This window comes from Argopecten irradians, chromosome 13, assembly GCF_041381155.1.
Source record: "Argopecten irradians isolate NY chromosome 13, Ai_NY, whole genome shotgun sequence".
Lineage (NCBI taxonomy): Eukaryota > Metazoa > Mollusca > Bivalvia > Pectinida > Pectinidae > Argopecten > Argopecten irradians.
In genome coordinates, this window is record NC_091146.1 from 36,006,403 (window position 1) to 36,025,150 (window position 18,748).

The window sequence follows — 18,748 nt, forward strand, 5'->3', positions numbered from 1 at the left end:
CCAGGATTAGCAGATTTAGCAACACATTGATTTAGCAGTTTAGCAATCCTAGAATGATTCAATTCAATAGCAGTCAAAATAGATTTACAAGTTTGGAGACACGAAGGCTAAACAATTTCAAAACAAGTAGATTTAGCAGTTTAAAATAAATGGATTTAGCACTTTTAAAACAAGCAGATTTAGCACTCTCGAAACAATTGGATTTAGCAATTTTTAAGCAAGTAGATTTAGCTGTTTGAAAATAAAACAATTTATTAGTATAAGATGAAGTAGGATTAGCCATTACTCGGGAAACAGATTTTACTGTCAAAATAAGTGGATTTTGTAGTTTTTTTAGCTTATGCATTTCGACATTGAAATATTATTTGTTTTGGAAAACCAATTACCTAAAAGTTAACTTTCCTGTCTGACTTTGTGTAGACGCTCCTCCTCGGCCGCCCAGCCCTGGTAAGGAACTTCTTCGTCCTGACGATTTCTATGGCCAGCCGAAATCACCGACACGTGACCAGGATGGCTACATGAGCGACTCACAACGACGTCCTCCAATGTCTCCAAAGCTACAGGATATGACTGACGCGGGGATGAAGCGTCGTCCTCACGAAGAAAGATACGTCGGGAAACGGAAAGACATCACGTAAGCTTTCTTCTGCAGCTTAATTTAACCATTCTAGCACTGAAGATCCAGAAAAAGTACAAAAAATTAGGTTAAAAATAGAACAAAATAAAAAATCAATAAAATACTAAAAATTTTGATCCATGATCAAAAAGTCAAAATACATCTGGGGTAGAAAAACGAAAATTGCAAAAATGAATGAAATATATCATTAATGGTTTGAATTCAAGTTTTCTCACCGGTAATAAACTTTGTAGTGACTATAATAATATTACACGGATGTTTTTTCATCTAGGTTGGAGCCACGTCATGTCTATTTCGAAAAAGAGCCCGAGCTCGGACTAGGTCTGCGATTGGCCGGAGGAAACGCCACCGGTATATTTATAGCCTCAGTCCAGCCAGGTAGTGGGGCAGAAGTTGTGGGGCTCACAGAGGGGGATCAAATCCTCATGGTAAGTGGGGCCCCAGACGGGGAAAATTTGTCATGGGTTACATTTCTTAGTATCATATATCAAGAGTGTTGTCAAATTCTACTACACAACAGAATGGAGAAATGTTTTCCGATCCAATTATCACTAATATTCGGTTCTCTATTCTGACAGTATGGAGAAATGTTCTCTGTACAGTAATATGTTATAAACTGGTTCTGGTTTTGGAAATTTTTACTACTCTAATACTTGATTCTCTTTATCACAGGCTAATAATAAAGACATCCCGGGACTGTCCCGAGAGGAAGCGGTCAGTTACCTGACCAGTCTGGAGGGAAGGGTCAATATGATTGTCCAGTATCAGAAGGAAGGTTAGTGACCAATCATGTTCTAGACTCTGTAGGTTGTGACCAATCATGTTAGGTTATAAATGTAAGACACTTTTGTCAAATACTTGAAAAGTTATAACAGAGTATTTGCTTACTGACATTTGATTGGATGTTTATATTCATTTGTTTGATTGGCTGATACACTTTCTTCTACTGATATTTGATTGGTTGATACACTTTCTTTTGCTAATAGTTTATTGGCTTTTATTTCTTTGTTTAATTATATTTGATTGGCTGTTGAACATTTGTTAACTGATATTTGATTGGCTGTTATACATTTGTTAACTGATATTTGATTGGCTGTTATACATTTGTTTACAGAATATGACAGGATAATGACTAGTCAAGAGGCGGGAGATTCCTTCTATATAAAGTAAGTATTTAGGAATCCTAAAGAAACATCGGGCACTCCTTACAGTCTAGGTTTGTTGTGGGACATAAAGTGAAAGTAACTCATGTAAATGTGGACATTTTCATGCATGCTTAATTTCGCGATTTGCATGAATAAACTATTCGCATTGTTGTTATTTTTGCGATAGATACATTTTTATACTTGTAACAACAAAGTTCAAAACGTACAAAATATACGCGGGGGAGTTTTTCGCGATCAAGCGACCTTCACGAAGTTAGCGTAAATATCCCCATTAACAGTATTTCCTATAAATAGGATGTAATTGTACAATATGTCTTAAGTTGTTTACATGTTTTTTAGAACACATTTTGCCTACGAACAACGAGAACAGGGAGAGCTGTCCTTCACAACCGGCGACATATTTCACGTCAAAGACACATTATTTAGAGGTGTTGTGGGGTCGTGGCTGGTAACCAGGGTCGGACGTAACAACCAGGAAACTCAGAAAGGCATAATACCGAATAAAAACAGGTAAGGGAAGTCACTCTGTGAAGGGAAGTCACTCCTAAAAAATATTATCACATGAAATGATAGTCAAAATGCCTTACGAAGGGTGTTTTATCTGGAATATTGTGGAAACTAAACTTAACAAATTGCAAAAAAAGTGTTTGAAATTTTGTTTTAAAAAGTAGTGACAGAAAGTGATTTTAGTATTGGACAGGACATGTGCTTCATGTATGGTGTTCACAAAGAGAATCATGGATTTTCTCCTTCAGAGCCGAACAATTAGCTGTTGCCAAGCAACAGTCGGAAGAGGAGAAGGAGAACTCACCGTCCAAAAGTCGTAGCCTCCTTTTCAAGCGTAAAGCGGCCCGCCGATCAAAGTCACTTGGCAAAGACCACTGGGAGGACGTGATATTTTGTACGTATACACAGTTACAACCTCCACATCTAGAGAGTTCTAATCTGTATTTTTGTATTACAGAGTTATCTGCCCTTGTGTGTAGGTAATTATTGTGATGTTACATGTTTGCGTCATACTTTTAAGAACAAAGTGACGTCACAATGAATACTTACTAAGGGGGATAACTCTGTATTATGAAAAGATGGAATTCTTATAGGAATAGGTCACGTCACAACCACCACAGTAGAGAGTGTATTGAAGTGTTCTGTTGGAAATAACTCCATTTCAGTTATTTCACAAAACTTTGAAAATGGAAGACAAAATTTAGTTCTGTGCTTCATCAAGAGATTAAAGCTGTTTTGATCACAGCACTATTTTAAACTGATAAATCAACATTAAATTTGTTTTTAATTATCCTTTACACAGATAGAAATCATAAGATAGATTCAACAAAATAAATAAATAAAAAATAAAAACCCAAAAAACCCAATCTCTTTCAGTGAAGTTTAGGTTTTCTATGTCAAGTTTGTTTTCTAATTTCTAAAACTTAACTAAAACTAAATGTGCACCGATTTCGTCGCCATGAATATTGTAAAGCTTAACAGTAAATGTACAAAGTTTGACATGGTGGCCATCTTTACCTTTTAGCTGAGAACGGTGGTAAGTTGTCTATCGGTAATGCATATCCATAGCAACATATATATACAACCTCTGTATCAACTGCATCCCAATATTTATCTGACTTCCAACTTTGGTTTGACCTTTGAACCTACATCATGTTTACAACCAATCAAATCCTTGCATATATTTGCTGCATTTCCCCCTTGGATTGCACATTATTTCACATGTGTGTGCACAGCAAGCTGATATTTTTTTCATTTTGCTGATTTAGATTTCTAGCCGTTAGATATATTTGTCTTCATTTCATTTCTTACATCTATTCATGAATACTGGGACAGAAATTATTTCATAGCGTAAAATAAAATACATTTTGATATGTTTTTCGCACATAAATTTTTTATGAAGACATTTATCATGGAGAAAATATTTTTGTTAATTAAGTTAGAGGATAATTGAAGAAATTAAGCTTAAATATTGTCATTTTTCATCACATTCAAATTCTGTATCCTGTAAAACAAATTTCACGCAGTGCTGTTTTTACTAAAGCTTCATCCCACCTCAAGCGACTGCTTTTTTGCATTAAAAAAAAAGAAAGAAAAATAATTAAGATCTGTAAAAAATGTCTACACTGAAAATGATTTAATGTTGAGAAGACTTGTCCAGCTTGCTACAGCTTCAAAATCCAATGACACATTCATGCTAGGGCAATAGGCTATGGTGGAAGGGAGATAACTCTAAATTAATTTTACCATTTGATGACACACTGGTGGTATATGCACAACATATGATCTCAGCATGGGTTAATTATCTGTCAATAAAGTTTTAATTTTTTTTTGTCTGAGAACAATAAATATGTACATTCACTCACCAACATTTTAGATATGAAAGACTAATTCTGTATATATATACCTCACCGTGTGATAGACAAGTTCACTGTAACACTCACCTGTATACCCCAATCTATTACAATACTGATTCATTTATTTTTTTGTTATTGTTTTCATCATTTATTCATTTAATCATTTAATGATTTAGTCATGTCATTCATCATATATTCATTTAGTCATTTCATCAGCTATTCATTTAATATTCATTTCATCAATTATTCATTCATTCATTTTATCATGGATTCTTTTCATTTTTGTCGTCATTTATTTCACCATTACATTTATCAGTTCATTATTCATTTTTCTCACAATTGTCCTACATTTGCTTTACTACACTACATTCAGATTTTTTTTCACTTTTATACATATTACTTCTTATGATTGTGTATTTCTCCGACTCTTTCTCCTCAGCTACTGTCATTAGATTTCCAGTCCCTATGCTAGTGTGTAAAGGAAATCAAAGGACTTTATAGTTAGGCAGCTTTTAGATAGACATTCAGTTTGTAGTACAGTACATAGGGTTTGTTGGTATCATATTTCTTTTTCTAGTGGTTCCTCTCTTTACCTTTCCCTTTCCTTCTTTCTTCTTTTCTTATTATGTTTCCTGTTTTCTCCTTTTTTCTTTCCTTCCATTTCTATCCCTTCCTTCCTTTTCCTTCCATCCTTTCTTATTCCATTTTCTCTTTTTCTTCTTTCCTTCCTTTTCTATCCCTTCCTTCTTTTCCCTTCCATCCTTTCTTCTTTCCTTCCTTTTCTATCCCTTCCTTCCTTCTTTGACGGTGACTGAATGAGTGCGTTACATCTATACAGTTCCTTTATTTTTCAGTTCCTACCCGTATATAGATGACTTCTGTTTGAAATGTCATCAAGTTTGAATAACCTATAGTATATAGGCTGTGAATAGTTAATGTCCAGGCTACTAGTAATGTCAACAGATAAGAAGGGAAATAGTGATTGTGTGTGTGTGTGTGTGTGTGGGGGGGGGGGGGGGGGGGGGGGGGGGGAAATACAGATTTATATTGTTATAAAAACTTTTTTTTTTCTTAAAACGTTCAAATTTGAATGGCAAATTTGTGTTGTTGATACCACACATATCTACATCATTACATGATAATGACTTCAATTAAATCTTTATGGGTTCATATATGTATGAATGCATGATCTGTGAGGTATTATGGGATATTATTGTTGCACGTTTACACTGTCACTAAAACACATTGTATTCTCAGCTTGAAATTCTGAAATCTTTTTTTGTCTAATCAAAATTTAATTGAAGACAGAAATAAGGACTTGAATGATAAATAATCAGAATTATAATGATATTTGTGTTTAAAACTTTGTTACTTGTCCTTCATTTTGACTTGGTTTTAGTGTTATCAGTGAAATTATTGATGATGTGGTTTCCCTTACAGCGAGCCTTTCTACTAAATTCCCAGCCTATGAGAGAGTGATCTTAAAAGACTGTAAGTACTGAAGAAATAATCGGGCAACTATATCATATAAATTAAAATGCATTTGATCTCTGATAATGCAAGTGAGGTAACTTATATCCTTGACATAACAATGTCTGCAATCCAGTTAGTAAACTAGAATTCTGGTTGAAGATGTATCAATAGGACAAATAATTTAATAGTTAAGATATTTTGATGACCGTTTCCCTCAATATCCTGGGTTTTATATTTTAGCCTGTTACTTTTGATTATTTACTGTTTTTCTGTTGTACTAATTGATTGTTCTTTATGCAGGTGGATTTCATCGTCCCGTTGTAATTTTCGGAGCCCTCGCTGATGTAGCAAGAGACAAACTTTTGAAAGAATATCCTGATAGATTTGAGTCACCTCGTAAGTTTGATACGATAATCTTATATTTGCTGTAGTTATCTCCCTTTGATATGATAATCACATATTTGCTGTAGTTATCTCCCTTTACTACGATAATCTTATATTTGCTGTAGTTATCTCCCTTTGATATGATAATCACATATTTGCTGTAGTTATCTCCCTTTGATATGATAATCACATATTTGCTGCAGTTATCTCCCTTTGCCCTGTAAGACCTGCTTCGTTTGGTTGCATCACAGAAATCCCGAAACGCCTCCATGTTGACAATTGATAATAATTTTTACCCTCCACAGAAAACGATGCGGGTACATTGAACGACGATAAGAAGTCTAACAAATCTGGTATTATACAACTGGGTGCTATAAAGGATATTATTGCTAAGGTAAGTTACCACAGAACGACAAATTCAGGTACTTATTACATCACTTTGGATAATTAATGAGAGTTTTGTGATTTTAGTCTAAGATTTGTTTGAATCCAAAGTTTCTTTACTGGGTATAATAGTCTAATAAAAGTAAAAAAAAAGTTACAATTATTATACTAATCCACCCCTCAAGACACATTTGGACTGTTCTAGTTCAAACAATGGAACAGTCCAATCTAAAGCTTTAGGGGGAATGAGTTACAAATTGAGGATCTAGAGGGGAGTCCATAGCCCGGCACCATAAAACTATTTTAAAGTTTTCACTCATGTATATGATTTTACATAGACTTGATTAAAACAGCTGTCTGAGCAAAAACAGCTGTCTGAGCAAGTTTTATGGTGCCAAACCAGGAAGTTAGATTTCATAGTACTGTAATTAAATTATACATTTTTACATAAAAACTTTTCACTAGCTTCAGAAAAACATAATAAGCTTCATAGTGTATGTTCTATCATTTTCCAGAGAAAGCACTGTTTATTGGACGTGACGCCACATAACGTCGATCGTCTCAACTACGCCCAGTATTATCCTGTTGTCGTCTTCCTCAAGGCCGAAAATAAAAACGTTGTTAAGGAAAGCCGAGCTAGATTCGCTAAAGGCTCCAGTAAAAATCCAAAGAAACTTTTTGATCAAAGCGGGAAGCTGGAGAAGATGTACCATCATCTGTTTACAGGTATGTGTTTATCTGTGAGAAACATGAGATACTATTTGTTTATCATTGTTCTTTCTGTTATGACCATGAGGTTATCCAAGTTCCTAGCCTTCATAAGGTACCATAGCTGCTTTAATTTCATGGGTAAAAAACTTTGCAATTTGGTCCTAAATCTAGAAAATCAAATTTTAGTTAATCAGAACTTTGTGATTCAACTTCATTCAACCATATCTAATATCTCACGGATGAAATATTTGCAATGATGACAATGATTTGCAAAATTTTGAAAATATTATCCGCGCGCGTTTAAGCCACATACCAAACTTTGTATTTTGTAGCCACGATAAGCCACAATGCCACAGATATCTGGTATCGGCGACTTTTAGAGATGGTCGACCTACAACAAAAACAAAACATCTGGATGTCTGAACGCAAGGTATGGTACTGTTATCTACAGATCGTACACAGTCTGTACGGCTTAAATCAAGTTTGGTTGAAATTATATATCACATATGTGAAATTATATATTACATATGTGGAATTATATATTACATATGTGTAACACACAGGCTAGAGAAACATTGAGATACTTTATTTGGTATTATTTAGAATAATTAATTAGGTATTAAATAAATTAATTAATTGTTAATGTAGATAATTCACATGTTCTAAAATCATGGAATTTATTTTTATATGATCAAATGTTTATTTTATTCATGTGGAATTCAGGAAAGTTTGAACAGAGGAAAATGTCATGCTGCACATAAAAGTCAGATGCAATAAATGTGCTATTTCTTTAAAGAATAAAGATTTAATATTTGAAATGAAAACTGTATTCCTGTAGTATCCTCCACCTTCATCCTCCTGTTTCTATACACAGCCGGAAGACGACATCAGCGACGACTATCTCTTCCCAATGTCTAACCGCCTTAGTTTTGCACCGTCCCAGCAGAGCGAACTAGACCTTAGTCGACCTGTCGATGATCTTGACCTTTCACCTATGCATAAAAAGCGACTTGTGAGGTCATCCTCTGATCCGAGCGTGAACACAACGGACAGAATTCCCGGCATTCCACCGTACCCAGCACCTCCTGCATATCACAGAACTCCGGGGGTAGGTCATCTCATGATCATCTCATCGTTGTCTCATGGCAGTCTCATTATAATCTCATTTTGGTTTCAGGATTGTCTTGTGGTAGTCTCATGATCAGTTTAGACTTATGTTTAGCCAATCACGGTTATTTTAGATTTAGACTTAAGATTTAGACTGATGTTTAGCCAATCACGGCTGTTTAAGATTTAGACCTATGTTTAGCCAATCACGGCTGTTTAAGATTTAGACCTATGTTTAGCCAATCACGGCTGTTTAAGATTCAGACTTATGTTTAGCCAATCATGGTTGTTTTACATTTTGAAGGTTTTAGACTGTGTCAGGATTTTTTGGCTAGTGTTGTGAAATCAAATTAACTGAAATCTCAGGAAGTTTCAGGAAAAATTGATGAAATCTTGTTTACAAATTGATAATTGTGGTTTGATGTTATAGGAAGTGTGTGCCTATTTAATTTGATTACAAATCACTAATGGTTTTGTGTATTGATTATGTAGGTACAGAGGAACCCTGGGATGCTAGACGACAGGCGCTATGTTGAGTGTAAGTATCCTACATTTCTTATAAGGCATTACACAAATGATTCAGATATTAAATTTTCAACTATAAAACCAGGTATTCTACATTTCTTATAAGGTATTACACAAATGATTCAGATATTAAATTATCAACTATAAAACTAGGTATCCTACATTTCTAGGGTGTTGACCTACACACCCGGTCACCTTATATTGTCGTCAGGCAAACCAGCCGTCCCACTGTCTTTGTACTGAACGCTAAGTTATTAAAAAAAACTGAATCTTTGTGATCTGAAATTCAAGTTTATAACAATGTTAATCTGTATTTCAGTATGAAGATCACTGATCAGCAAAATGTTATTGATACTAAAGATGAACGTTATCAGCTAAATATTATTGATACTATTATTGATACTAAAGATGAACGTTATTTGTGAAATATTATTGATTCTAAAGATGAACGTTATAAGTGAAATATTATTCATACTAAAGATGAACGTTATTTGTGAAATATTATTGATTCCAAAGATGAACTTTATAAGTGAAATATTATTGATTCTAAAGATGAACGTTATCAGTGAAATATTATTGATTCTAAAGATGAACGTTATCAGTGAAATATTATTGATACTAAAGATGAACGTTATAAGTAAAAATTTATTGATTCTAAAGATGAACGTTATAAGTGAAATATCATTGATACTAAAGATGAACGTTATAAGTAAAAATTTATTGATACTAAAGATGAATGTTATAAGTGAAATGTTATTGATACTAAAGATGAACGTTATAAGTGAAATATTATTGATTATAAAGATGAATGTTATTAGCAAAAATTTATTGATACTAAAGATGAATGTTATTAGCAAAAATTTATTGATACTAAAGATGAATGTTATAAGTGAAATTTTATTGATATGAAAGATGAATGTTATAAGGGAAATTTTATTGATACTAAAGATAAACGTTATCAGTTAAACAAGAAAAAACATTAATTTCCTGTTTATTGTTGTTTCAGTGGACGGTCTACCAGAAGATAGATATTATGCTTCGTATTACGCGTCTGAAAATCGTCACCACCCCAGTAGATCTCAGATCGATCCCTACGCCACAATCACCCCTCATGAACGCATGTACCCTCGTCAACCACAGGACGGTACGTCACATACCTCTACGGTTCAATAAACACACTCAACTGTTAATTAAACACTCTACTGTTAATTAAACACTCAACTGTTCAATAAACACACTCAACTGTTAATTAAACACTTTACCGTTCAATAAACACACTCAACTGTTAATTTAACACTCAACTGTTCAATAAATACACTCTACTGTTAATTAAACACACTCTACTGTTAATTTAACACTCTACTGTTAATTTTACATTCTATTCTGTACTCCAGATATTTAGCATTGGCTTTAATTGCTTACCATATGTCGTTGGTGTTGTTTTTGTAGAACGTTGGTTCAACCCTGCTTATGATGACCAAGATCATCAAGGAAACCGATACGGTCAAAATCACCGCCGGTCAGAATCTGATTTAGCACATACGACCAGACAGTCAACGTCATCCCTCCCCCCACCACAGCCTCATCATAACGACCCACAACATCAACACCATCGGGTAAGTCAGGCCCCACCCCCTCCTCCAAACCCCTTCCCAGCCTCATCATAACGACCCACAACATCAACACCATCGGGTAAGTCAGGCCCCACCCCCTCCTCCCAACCCCTTCCCAGCCTCATCATAACGACCCACAACATCAACACCATTGGGTAAGTCAGGCCCCACCCCCTCCTCCCAACCCCTTCCCTGCCTCATCATAACGACCCACAACATCAACACCATCGGGTAAGTCAGGCCCCACCCCCTCCTCCAAACCCCTTCCCAGCCTCATCATAACGACCCACAACATCAACACCATCGGGTAAGTCAGGCCCCACCCCCTCCTCCCAACCCCTTCCCTGCCTCATCATAACGACCCACAACATCAACACCATCGGGTAAGTTAGGCCCCACCCCCTCCTCCCAACCCCTTCCCTGCCTCATCATAACGACCCACATCATCAACAAGTTGGCCCCACCACCACCCTCTCCCCAGCCTCACAACATCAACAAGTCAGCCCCACCCCCACCATCCAACCACCCCCACCCCCACCCCCTCCATAGCCTCATCATAACAACCCACAACATCAACAAGTCAGCCCCACCCCCCCCATCCAACCACCCCCACCCCCACCCCCTCCATAGCCTCATCATAACAACCCACAATATCAACAAGTCAGCCCCACCCCCTTGCAGACTTGTTGTTGTAGCAGCAATGTGTTTCCAATGTATAGTGATGATATGTCCAATTGTTTAGTGCAAGTTATGTAAGGAAATTATGGAACCCAATTACAATTCACAGAGCAGATTTATTTTCATTGTATAATTCAGTGAATATGATAACATTGTACATGTATATCAAATTGCCTATGAAGAACATCGTTGTGACAAAGTCTTGTTTAATAGATTTATTTTCCCTGTATAATTCATCAGTAAGAGAAGATTGAATATGACAACATTGTATATCAAATTGCCTGTGAAGAACATCGTTATGACAAATTCTTGTTTACCATGTTACAGCCGTACAACGATAATTCATCCTATAGCAGCGATTCTTATACCAAGTACACATCACATCCGGCCAATAAACACGACGATTCCAAACTCCGCGAGAAACTTGGTGCCAAGGGGCCACATGACCCGTACCGCTTCACTCGGAGTACCGCCCACCCTGTCAGTACAGCTCATGTTGACAAATCAAAACTCTCCGATCTATCTGCACGATACAGGTAACTGTCAGATAGGAAGCTTCATTTTAATGTTTGCTATGAAAATTTGAACATGATTTTAATTTTTATAACACATGAAAGGCATTAAAAATATTTTTGATTAGTCTTTAGTAATCTTTATTTCTTAATGTGAATTTTTTGTTACATTTATTTTATAAATAAAAAAAAAAAAATGTCTTTAGTTGATAATGAATTCTATTTATAGAAATGGCATGCAACACTTCATTATAATAATTCTCTTTATAGAAAATGCAACACCTCATAATGAATTCTATTTATAGAAAAGGCAACACCTCATTATAATGAATTCTATTTGTAGAAAATGCAACAACCAGTCAACAACTTATTATAATGAATTCTATTTATAGAATAGGCAACACCTCATTATAATGAATTCTATTTATAGAAAAGACGAACAAAATCAGGGAAGAAGTAAGTCAGTGCCATCCCTGCGACCAGGAACTGCGCCCCCAGAGGTCGGAGGTCACCAGCGTGACCCTAACATGAAGAAAGAGCCACCACCAGTTCCAGTTAAGACATATAACCTGAAGGATCGGGGCATCGAACCGGACGATCAGAAGATCAGGAACTACGAAAACTCCAACAGGTACAGAATAGTCATTGTTTAATTAGCGGAGAATTGGACCCAAAGGTCACAAAGTTTAAACTTTCAAAAGTGTACGCCAATGTGGTATCATTGATACATCACTTTTAACTCATTCGCCCCTGAACACCCATATGAGCTCTTCTTATTCCAAGGCAAGAAGAGTTCATTGTGAATTTTCAGGGGTCAATGATTTTCAGAGGTCAATGAGTCAAACAATTAGTGAAAATTTATAAACTTCTTTTTTTTATAAATGGTTCACTTAGATAAGAAAAATGTGTGACACCTCATAAACACTTGTAATATTTTAAGTATAATTTTCAATGTACAAAAATGGGATTGGATTCGTTTTGCCCTGACTGAATACCATTGTTTTTCCATTGTAGGAGCTATAACTACACTGACTCCAGTAACTATGCAGTCGTCAACAAAATCAAAACAGGAAATATGCGTAGTCCCTCAGCACAGGATTACACAGACTCCAACGAAAATCCTTACGACTATGTGGTCCCGCGCTCCCAATACCAACGTCAGCCCCAAGGAAACGAAAGATTAATGATGAGTCATTACGCCCGACCTTATGTTGCCCAGGACGGCAGTAATCCTGAGCCTCATTCTGATAGGGGTCAAAGGTCGGCCGGAGCACAGAGAATGTTTGTGAATCAGATGTACATGGATCATCAGGAATTACAGCGACTCAAGGCGCAGCAGGACGGCAGCACCAACGGCCACGTGGCAAACATGGACGGCTATTCTCGAGACCCGGGGTATCCAAGTTCAGCGGATCGCCCGAGGTAAAGATGAAGACTTGTTCTGATTGGTTGTAAACCTATTCACTCCCGTTATTTTATAATGAACTCTTCTAGTTGTACAGGTAGAAGAGTCCAAATGTGTCTGGAGGGGTGAATGTGTCCTGATTTTTGATTGATCACCAGCGTGTGTTCTTTGTACTAAAAATAGATTGCTTGTTGGTGCATTTTGGACTGTTTGAAATGTTGTAACCTGATTGGCATTTTGATTTGAACTTTGACCTTTGATATGCTGTTATTTCACCCCTGAATGCAGTTATCTAATTAATTATTTTAATTTAAATTGCATTAAAGTAATTGGTTATCTAGATTTTAGACGCTTATGTATCAAATACTTTTTAATTGGTGCCTATGAACCTATACAGAGTTTTTGATTGGTGCAAATGTTTTTTATATCCATGACATCGTATTCATATTAATGTTTTATCATTTCAAAAAATATATCTGATATTTGTAGGAAAAAATCTGAAATTTTATTCAATCTTATGGATTTTAAATCAGTACATCAATTCAGAAATCTCAATATTTTACACATGTTTTTGATATTGCTCTCTACCGGCCAGTATTTGCCAAAGTATCAAAAATATATTCTTAAGTTATATTTGCATTTTTTTTTAATATATTTTTTTTTTACATATTCTTTTTTTATTAATACTTTATTTAAAAAAAGAAATAAGGGGAGGTAATTGATATCATTTAAAGGGAGGTAATCTGGAATATTTAAAGAAAGATAGTTTAAAGAAGGAAAGGGAGACAAAAAAGGGGAGATAATTAAAATCATTTAAATGGAGGTAATCTGGAATATTTAAAGAAAAATAGTTTAGAGAAGGAAAGGGAGACAATTAAGGATATTTCAGGGGAGATAATCTATTGAATTGCTAGTTTTGAAGTGTTTATTGGTGATAATTATATAATGGGACCGGTATATTTATCCCAAGGGAGACAATTTAGGATATTTCAGGGGAGATAATCTATTGAATTGCTGGTTTTGTTGTCTTTATTGGTGATAATTGGACCAGTATATTTATCCCAAGGGAGACAATTTAGGATATTTCAGGGGAGATAATCTATCGAATTGGACCAGTATATTTATCCAAGCATGTTTATAGCATGGTAACCTAAACACATTCCCGCAAAGCATGCGACTCTTATATACAGAGGGCTCACGATAATCCGGACATCAATAGCCGGAGAACTCACAATCCGGACAGAAATGCCAGGAAACAGATTCTAACTAATTAAAAATAATCTAGTAGTCCGGGTGTTCACAATTCGGCTAGAAATGCTTGGATTATCGAGGGTCGACTATTATCATTCCTGAATTTTAGCATGAACATTTCTGATCTTTTTTGGTTTTCATCTTTGTTGCATTTGTTTTGAATTTTGAATATTCTTTTTACTATTACTGTAAATGTAATTATTTTAGCACAGTTAAATTTTACTTTCAATTGTTATAATTTGGATATTAAGGGTTAAACGGTTTAATGTGATATGACAATGATAACGCTATTACAAATTCAGTATAGGAATTGGAGTTTTCATATATTATAAGGACCTTGTATTCTATATTAGTATATTCCAGTTATCTGCCCATGCTGGTAGGTATTTATTATGACGTCATATGTTTGCGAGCGTGACATAGTTTGCAGAGAAAATGAAATAATGACGTATCAATCAATACTTACCCGCAAGGGAGCTAACTCTGTAATATTCAAAGACGGAATGGAGCCAAAAGGCATGTGACCTTATTTGCCAAGATAAATTGTGTATTTCATTTATTTGGTTCGTTTATTTTTTTTATTTTTATTTTATTTTATTGTTTCATTTATTTGGCTAACAGAAGTTTACGTATTTGCTACCTAGAATACAGATAGTTTATAAATGGATTTAGAAAAGACATTATTAATAAATGTTCATCTTATACATCAATGTAACTCGGAAAATTACAGACGTTTGTGTTTGTTTATTTTTCTCTTTGATGTTTCTTTATCTAGTAGACTCCAGAACAATTAATACTTGTACATGTGACCTTGATGTGACCTTGATCTGACCTTCTACAGATACATGTCCTCTGTTACTATTTATAGATTTCTTTTTTCCCATCCTCTTCATTAATTAGCGTGATTCTTTTCCATTCTCACCTGTTGAATAACTTACCTGGAATTTTGCACCTGTTTACACCTGTAACCATTCTGCATTTTGACATGTGACTTGATTTTTTTTGTAAAATCTGTGTGAGGAATTGAAAGCTTTTTGAGTCAAATGTGTCCACTCATTAAGAATAATGAAATAAATCAATGAAATTTTCACAGCAGGAACATGTATCTTATGTACCTTAGGATCAGGTATTCGTTTGTTACATTACTAGACATACGCAAATTGCATTTAAATTTTTTCGTATAATGCCAATATATTATTTTATGAAAGTCAAAAGACAAAAATGCGTTGTTTTGTCAAAGGTGTATATTTCATCATGACTTTTATAATCTTATTTTTATATTTGAGAATTTGACACTTGTGAAAAAAGCAGCACTGGAAAAAATGTTATAAAGATATTTTTTGTAAAGTTTACAAAAATGTGTTCATAAATATAAAGAATATGCCTATATGTATACTTAGAGCATGAAAACAAAAATAAAAATATATATTTATTTTTAACAATGAGTTGGACTTATTTGTTTAAATCAAAAAGCTTCCAAAACTTTGCATGAAATTATAGCGTATGTTGATTGGTTGATGTTCCACCTTCATAAGCATGTCTACACACCCACCTATCCTTACCATAACCACTCTCATGATATCTCTCATTAGCATAAATACACCTCATTAGCATAACCACACCCCTTTTTTCATTAACCACTCCCATGATATCTCTCATTAGCATAAATACACCTCATTAGCATAACCACACCCCTTTTTTCCTTAACCACTCCCATTACTAGTGAAGTGATATCTCTCATTAGCATAAATACACCTCATTAGCATAACCACACCCCTCTTTTCATTAACCACTCCCATGATATCTCTCATTAGCATAAATACACCTCATTAGCATAACCACACCCCTCTTTTCATTAACCACTCCCATACTAGTGAGTGATATCTCTCATTAGCATAAATACACCTCATTAGCATAACCACACCCCTCTTTTCATTAACCACTCCCATGATATCTCTCATTAGCAGAAATACACCTCATTAGCATAACCACACCCCTCTTTTCATTAACCACTCCCATGATATCTCTCATTAGCATAAATACACCTCATTAGCATAACCACACCCCTTTTTTCCTTAACCACTCCCATTACTAGTGTAGTGATATCTCTCATTAGCATAAATACATCTCATTAGCATAACCACACCCCTCTTTTCTTAACCACTCCCATGATATATCTCTCATTAGACCCCTCTTTTCATTGACCACTCCATTTACTAGTGAAGTGATATCTCTCATTAGCATAAATACATCTCATTAGCATAACCACACCCCTTTTTTCCTTAACCACTCCCATTACTTGTGTAGTGATATCTCTCATTAGCATAAATACATCTCATTAGCATAACCACACCCCTCTTTTCATTGACCACTCCCATTACTAGTGAAGTGATATCTCTCATTAGCATAAATACATCTCATTAGCATAACCACACCTCTCTTTTCCTTAACCACTTCCATTATTAGTGTAGTGATAACTTATTATTTTACCCTTTAGCCACACTCATTATTTCATCAGCAGTAATCATAAGTATAACACAATTTCATTAGCATTTCCAAACATCATATACATTTGTAAGTACAAAATTATCTACATTTCATTATCACAATATTCCCTACATCTGCTTGGCCGAGATCAAAGTTCAGGACAAATTTCAGACCGATTATAAATTTCAATTTAATTGAGGACACTGCCTTGCATAAAACTTCATTTTTCGACACGTTGGGAGGAATGCCCTTCAAACCCTCTTGATATTGCATCATGTATTTCTACAACTGTCACATTGTAATGTTATATACACAGTAGACCAGACTGAATACAGACGTACTGCAGGTACTGACAATTATATGAGAAATATCTGGTATTTAATATAAACTCAAGTTGGACGAACAGACTTCATTTATTTTGGGCTTCATAACCAAAGAGGTTATTTATCTACAATATGAACAGAATTGTATAGGGTAGAGAGTTATCATAGTATACCCTGACCTCTTGACCTCCTCACCTTTTTCTGTGTATGAAGGTTGAGAGTAACTCATAGTTACCAAAGTGAACCCTGACCTTTTAACCTGAGTCCTGACTTTTTGTCTGTGTATAAGGGTAGGGAGTAACTCATAGTTACCAAAGTGAACTCTGACCTTTTAACCTCCTGACCTTTTGTCTGTGTATAAGGTTAGGGAGTAACTCATTGTTACCAAAGTGAACTCTGACCTCTTAACCTCCTAACCTCCTGACCTTTTGTCTGTATAAGGGAAGGGAGTAACTTATACTACAGGATTTACAAGTAAGATAAGTTGGGGAACAGCACTAATTAGTTCTTTAAGAGAAAAATAAAGAAATTCACTAAGACAAGACTGTACACCAACTTCCTGTCATGGCTTCTAAATTTTGCAATTTCTTTTTTAAAACATTTTCATGGTTCTCAAGTTTCGCTGATTAAAAATTGAATGAAAATACAGTTGAATTCTATTGTGCAAGATTGTGGGTGAGGAAAATTTTTGCAAATTTACCTTTTTGCAAAATTCAGCAAATTAATATCGAACACGAAAAAAATTGGTTTACACAAGCTAACTATAAAACCTAAAGGATACATAGAAATGCAGAAAGATGAATAGAGATAACCTTTCCATCCTAGGGATCGTACGAATGCCGACTCCACAGACACGGACGAACGAGGCAGCGCTTTTGAAGCATACAAAAAACCAGTCGTGTCAACGTTTGGAAAATCGGATATGAATGGGCCTTCATCACCTAAACCACTAATGCAGCCTGGCCGGCAGTACAGGTACAGTATACAGTTTTCAGCATAGTTTTAGTGTACTAACTGGTAGATGTTCTAGTTAAGTTTACTTCTGATGTAATCAGCTTGTTTTCAGCATAGTTTTAGTGTACTAACTGTGAGATATTCTATTCTGATGTGACTAATGTTGGACTGTCCCCAGGCAGTACATAAACATTACACCATCAGCGTGTTTTCAGTATAGTTTTAGTGTACTAATAACAAGTTAGATAATCTATTAAGCTTGCTTCTGATGTGATTAATGTTGGACTGTCGCTGGGCAGTACATAAACATTACACCATCAGCGTGTTTTCAGCATAGTTTTAGTGTACTTAGAACTGGTGTAATAAATGTTCTACTGGTGTCAGTGTACTTAGAACTGGTGTAATAAATGTTCTACTGCAGTATAGTTACAGTTTGATATGTAAAAGCTGACATTATAGACTGAGCCAATATTCTGTGGTTCTTGTAGCTTCATTATGTGGAAGTTTAGAGTAATTTAGTTTTGTATTGTTTGAACGCTTTTTGATTGAAATCAAAATATTATGAATCCATTGATTACATTCTATTGTATAATGGCATATAGTTTTGAGAGAAATTGGTTTTCAAGAAGATCTAAAAGATTACTAAAGAAAACCCATGTGTGGGAGTTGGTACTAATTTGTCTGCTTTTATATATTTATTTTTTATATAGTGTTTAGAGTTCTTTAATATCTCAGTCTGTGGCTAAGTCTGAATAATGAAAGCTACAAGAAAATT

The 18,748-nt window shown here is 35.0% G+C and overlaps 1 protein-coding gene across 1 annotated transcript in view; it reads left to right on the top strand.

Annotated features, from left to right (window-relative positions):
- LOC138305855 (tight junction protein ZO-1-like) overlaps positions 1-18,748 on the top strand; it is a 104,592-nt gene that overhangs the window by 74,240 nt on the left and 11,604 nt on the right. The window contains exons 11-30 of the mRNA XM_069246118.1: positions 421-634; positions 909-1,065; positions 1,310-1,412; positions 1,752-1,803; positions 2,143-2,313; positions 2,559-2,704; positions 3,335-3,346; positions 5,607-5,657; positions 5,940-6,035; positions 6,329-6,417; positions 6,923-7,133; positions 7,451-7,548; positions 7,993-8,226; positions 8,718-8,763; positions 9,757-9,894; positions 10,200-10,366; positions 11,369-11,577; positions 11,984-12,184; positions 12,568-12,975; positions 17,845-17,994. Of these exons, the coding sequence (XP_069102219.1) occupies positions 421-634; positions 909-1,065; positions 1,310-1,412; positions 1,752-1,803; positions 2,143-2,313; positions 2,559-2,704; positions 3,335-3,346; positions 5,607-5,657; positions 5,940-6,035; positions 6,329-6,417; positions 6,923-7,133; positions 7,451-7,548; positions 7,993-8,226; positions 8,718-8,763; positions 9,757-9,894; positions 10,200-10,366; positions 11,369-11,577; positions 11,984-12,184; positions 12,568-12,975; positions 17,845-17,994 (2,953 nt within the window). The remainder of the gene's footprint in view (positions 1-420; positions 635-908; positions 1,066-1,309; positions 1,413-1,751; positions 1,804-2,142; positions 2,314-2,558; positions 2,705-3,334; positions 3,347-5,606; positions 5,658-5,939; positions 6,036-6,328; positions 6,418-6,922; positions 7,134-7,450; positions 7,549-7,992; positions 8,227-8,717; positions 8,764-9,756; positions 9,895-10,199; positions 10,367-11,368; positions 11,578-11,983; positions 12,185-12,567; positions 12,976-17,844; positions 17,995-18,748) is intronic.